The 4,721-nt window shown below is 48.5% G+C and overlaps 1 protein-coding gene across 1 annotated transcript; it reads right to left on the reverse strand.

Moving 5' to 3' along the window:
• Positions 1-643: 643 nt before the first annotated feature.
• LOC123429425 (ABSCISIC ACID-INSENSITIVE 5-like protein 3) lies at positions 644-2,654 on the reverse strand. The gene is made up of 4 exons (XM_045113459.1): positions 2,533-2,654; positions 1,695-2,357; positions 1,528-1,599; positions 644-984 (listed from the first exon to the last, which is right to left on the reverse strand). The coding sequence occupies exons 2-4, from the start codon at positions 2,304-2,306 to the stop codon at positions 835-837; spliced, it is 834 nt and encodes a 277-aa protein (XP_044969394.1). The 5' UTR covers positions 2,307-2,357; positions 2,533-2,654; the 3' UTR covers positions 644-834.
• Between the last annotated feature and the right edge of the window lie 2,067 nt (positions 2,655-4,721).

Raw genomic sequence — 4,721 nt, forward strand, 5'->3', positions numbered from 1 at the left:
CCTGCCACAAGACACTTGTCTGAGGATCGTCTTGTGTGCCGAGTAACATTTTTCCTTCATATATGTTGCTGCATATTTTTCTTTCTGTGCTAAGCATCGATCCTTGAGTTAGTACCCCCTCCGTTTCTTTTTAGTACTGCATATAAGGTTTTGGTCAAAGTCAAACTTTGTAAAGTTTGACTAACTTTATATTAGAAAATGTCAACATTCACAACATGAAATCAATATTATCAGATACATCACGAGATGTATTTTCATACTATATTATTTCAATATAATAGATATTCATAGTTTTTGATATAAATTTGATCAAACTTTATGTTGTTTGACTTTGACCAAATCTTATACGCGGAGTAAAAAGAAACGGATGGAGTACATGATATGGTGCTGATATTACTTTGCTTCCGCTACAGTTTTCAGTTAACCACAAATGAACTTGTGTGCTTATTCCGAACAATAAGAGGCCGTAAAGAATTTCCCTCTATTCTATCTCTTTTCGTAAATGGTAACACGGACTTGTTTCATGTTTAATAAAATGGTTGTGTGCATCATTTCGGACGCTGTGGTTTCCCCCTTTCGCAGAAAATGTTAAGAATTTTCATGATTAGGAACTTCTGCTGCAACAACACCCACGAGAAAGAACTTGCAACCCAAAGAGACAGACTGCACATATATATAAAAGAGAGTCGGTTTAGATTAGCTGATGTTCTTCTCACTTAGCATTTCATCCAAGGTACAGATTCCTAACGCCCTACTAGAGTCTTGGCTACTACTACGCGCGTACTATGAACATGGCGGTGCGGGTGCGTCTCTCGCCGTCGACTGGTCGATCTATCAGAAGGAGGCGGAGTTGATCCGCCGGAGCTGATGCTGCTTCGGCTCCGCCTCGGGCTGCGGCATGTAGAGCACCGCTTGTCGCCGGAGATGATGCTGCCTTTCCCCCGCCTCCTGCTGTGGCATGAACTGCATCACCGGCTCCAGCTTCTGCAACATCAAACACAACCACACCCATGAAACGAAAAGGAAATTTAGCTCTGATGAAGTCATTTCATCATCGGTGTTCAGAGTCTGTTGTAGTGATTCTTCACAGAAATCTGTCATCTCAGTCAAATGCCACCAACGGCAACCAACAAGCAAGCAAGAATTTAATCTGGGAATGGAGATAGTATATCCTAGCTGTAAATTTAGGAGGCTTGGATCAAGAGGTTTAGTTTCCAGTTTACACTAATCAGCAGTCATCGCTGTCCTATAAGTGCGCATAACAGAACGGGCTAGATGCAAAATTAGTACAAGATTCACAAAAGAAGCATGGAAGTAGCACAGAAGATCACACCGTTGTTCGAAACAGCATAAAAAGTTTGGAACTAGTCGACATCTATTACGGCCAGTACAGTACATTCTCGTCTTGATTGGGATTTGACTGGTGGCACAGGACTTGCGTACTGCTTTGCTTACTGAGGCCAAGGTACAAGCAGGTGACTTAACCAGAGATGTACTAGCAGTAAATAATTTGGTGATTTTTGTTACCTTGAGCTCCTTCAGATGCTCGATCTCCTCCTCCAGCCGCGAGATCTTGTTCTCCAGCTCGTTGGTGTAGGCCTACGGCACCATAGGCACGGCGAATCCGTCAAAAAGAAACGATTTTTAGGGTGCGAAATCGCCTACTGGTGGAGAATGTGGCCGAGAGACCGCACCTGCTTCCTGGCACGGGACCTCGCCGCCGACTCGCGGTTCTTGATCATCCGCTTCTGCCGCCGCTCCACCGTCTTCTCCACGACGCCGTCCCCGCCCACGACCGCGGCGCCGCGCTTCCGCCCGCCGACCTGCGAGAGGAACCCGCCGCCGCCGCCGTGGTACACGGCGTCCAGCACGGGGCCGGCGCCCACGCCGAGGGGCCGCGGCAGGGGCCGCGCCACGTACTGCTGCGGCGGGTGGTACTGGTGCAGCCAATGCGCGCCGGCGGCGCAGCCCCCGCCGACGGGCACGCCGGCGCGCGAGAGGAAGTCCTCCAGCGTCATCTCGCCCACCGTCGGCTGGCGGCCGCGGCCGGCGCTCTCGATGTCGCGCCACACCTCGTCCACCGTCTTCCTGCCCGTCCCGGCGCCGTGCGGCTCCGCGTCGGCTGCGTCGGCGGGGAGCACCGTGCGCAGGAGGTCCTCCAGGTTCATGCTCCGCAGCGGCTCGCCCAGATGGCTCTCCACCTCGTTGAGCGTGAGGCCGTAGACCGACCCCTGCCGCGACAGGGGCACTCCCCCGCCGCCCCCGCCGCCGCCGCCGCCGAGGGACGACATTGTCTGAACTCCCATCCACGCACCCACCTCCGACAGCCGCCCCCTCACCTCACGTGCCGCGATCAGCTGCAGCCAGCACAGGTCAAACAGGGAAACCTCACGCCATTACAGACGGAAAGAACAGCAACAACCGAGGCCGGCCGGCCGGTCAATGGAAAGAAAGAAATCCCAAGCAACCAACCAAGAGGGGGACGAAGGAAGAAAGAGAGAAAGAAAATGGTGCAGTTCTCGGCCGTTTTACCTGGGCCGGGACCAGATCAGAATCCGATGAGGCAGACGAGAGGATTAATTTAGGATTGCCGCAAGAGGGGCTCCGGCCGGCCGTGTGGGGGAGAAGGGAGGGGGTGCTAAAAGGGGGGCGGGGGAGGGGAGCTGGTGGTGAAAGAGGGGAGCTGCATTTTATTTTTGGCCGAGGTGAACAGTAGGAGCAGTGAGTGAGAGTGAGAGGGAGAGAGAGAGAGAGAGTGACACTAATGATGAGTAGGGTAAGTAATAATAAGGGTGCCGGCTGGGCCACACCAACGGAGGCAAGCTCATTAAATAACAAAAGGAGTTTTTTGGGGCTTTCAGCTTGGGTCGATCTTCTTGTTTTATCATCAAACATTCAAAAGAGAGAAACAAAACATGTCTGGTCTCCAAAAAAAAATGCTTCATGCAGGTAGGCAGATCAGATACTTTCCTCAATTCATATTTAATTATCACGGATATAGTACAAATAGCATATATTTTTGTCCTAGCAGCCAACCAAACACCGTAATATTCGCATGCTCATATGCTCAAACTAAGCATGGCCTAGGAAGGGGAATCCACATCCACTTCTACCAAAGGCGGAAAAGCCGCTGCTCGAAGTGGAAATGGCAACTTCAGGCCACACACACACCACACGGAGGAAAATTCCTCGTGCTTCCGTTAGGCCTGGCAGCAGCCCCGTGATTAAACCCTAGTTAATCGGGCGTTGCGGGGTGTGATGATGACAGAGCACACCACAATTCTAGCTTGTTTATTCATCGGTTCCCGTTGCATGAAACAACGCCCCCTTCCTTCCCGCCTTTGCCTTGAAACAACGTCGTCCAATGGCCGGGCAAAATAAAGCCTCTCTTGTAAGCAAGATCCTTAGCAAGGCTTTATCCTCTAATGATGCTAATTATCACGCCTTGCTCCACCAAACCGGCCTTTGATGATGCTAGTCTGGCATTTAGCACTAGTGGCATGTGGATCTTCCTTATTCCTTGAGAAAAGGTAGAAATTTAGAAAATGACACTCATGACGGAGCACTAAATTCTAAGGTAATGGCCACACAAAATACGAAACTACTTTGCCATGACGGGGGCGTGGCCGATTTATGCACGATGCAATATCGAACCATGTTCTACGGCTTGTTTCCTTACAACGGCTTGATTAACAACACCCGTGCATAAATCATCCACATGACGTCGGGGGTATGGCACCATTCCAAAAATAGGGTTGTTTCATAGCTACATGTGTTCATCATCCAATGCGTAGGCGCCTCGAAGAGGGTCATCCTCCCATGTATAGAAGAAAGAAAAAGTTGATCTAGCAGCTAATTTTTTTTCTGGCAGTTACTAGGAGAGAGGGTTCTCACCTCAATATACTACTCAAAAGGTGGCCAAGGTTGCCCAGAATGCGAGGAGAGGTATTGTCGCCAGGACATGTCGACACTCTTCTGGAAACGTTCTTCAAACCTATAAATCCAAAGAGAGAAATCTGAAAACAATGTTCCTCATGCTAGTGTGGAGAGTGTGGATCTCTCCTCCAATGTATGAGAAAGAAAAATCGACCTCGCAAGCAAGTTCAACTGAGAGAAGATCAAATCATCCAATTAAAAACACAAGCAATTTTAAGAGATCAAAAGCATCCATGGTAAGATGATAACCGGTGAATTCATGTTGCTTGCTTTTCTACCCTCGCTTGCCCCTAGGTGTACGGTGGATTCTGTTGAGCACGATAGAGAAAAAGATAGAGAGAGAAATAAAACATATCCCAAATTTAGTCGATTCATCAAAGTGTTGTGCCCAATAATTGGTGCATGTCTGCGGTACCACAGTCTTGGGTGTCGGATGAAAATAGTGTAACCGATGAAAGAACACTATTAGGGCGTCTTGAGAATCTATCGGAAAAGGTGTTTGCGCGGATGAGGGTTCGGATAGTATCACATCCATCGAATGTAAGATCTTTTTTTTTTTTGATAAATAGAACGGCATTGATTTGACATTGTGCAGACTGATAAAATTTCCATATAGCTAGTCAAAGATCATAAAACTTTGGCCATGAGAAAACACACTACATTGTAATTTGGCAATGTAATTTGCAAGACAATCCATAAAGAAAAAAAAAGAAAGCTTATATGTGTACGCGTGCATCCTTGAAAACGTATGCAGTGACGGTCCCGACCGTACCGAGGAGCATTAT

This window comes from Hordeum vulgare, chromosome 2H (genome assembly GCF_904849725.1).
Source record: "Hordeum vulgare subsp. vulgare chromosome 2H, MorexV3_pseudomolecules_assembly, whole genome shotgun sequence".
NCBI classification, from domain to species: Eukaryota; Viridiplantae; Streptophyta; class Magnoliopsida; order Poales; family Poaceae; genus Hordeum; species Hordeum vulgare.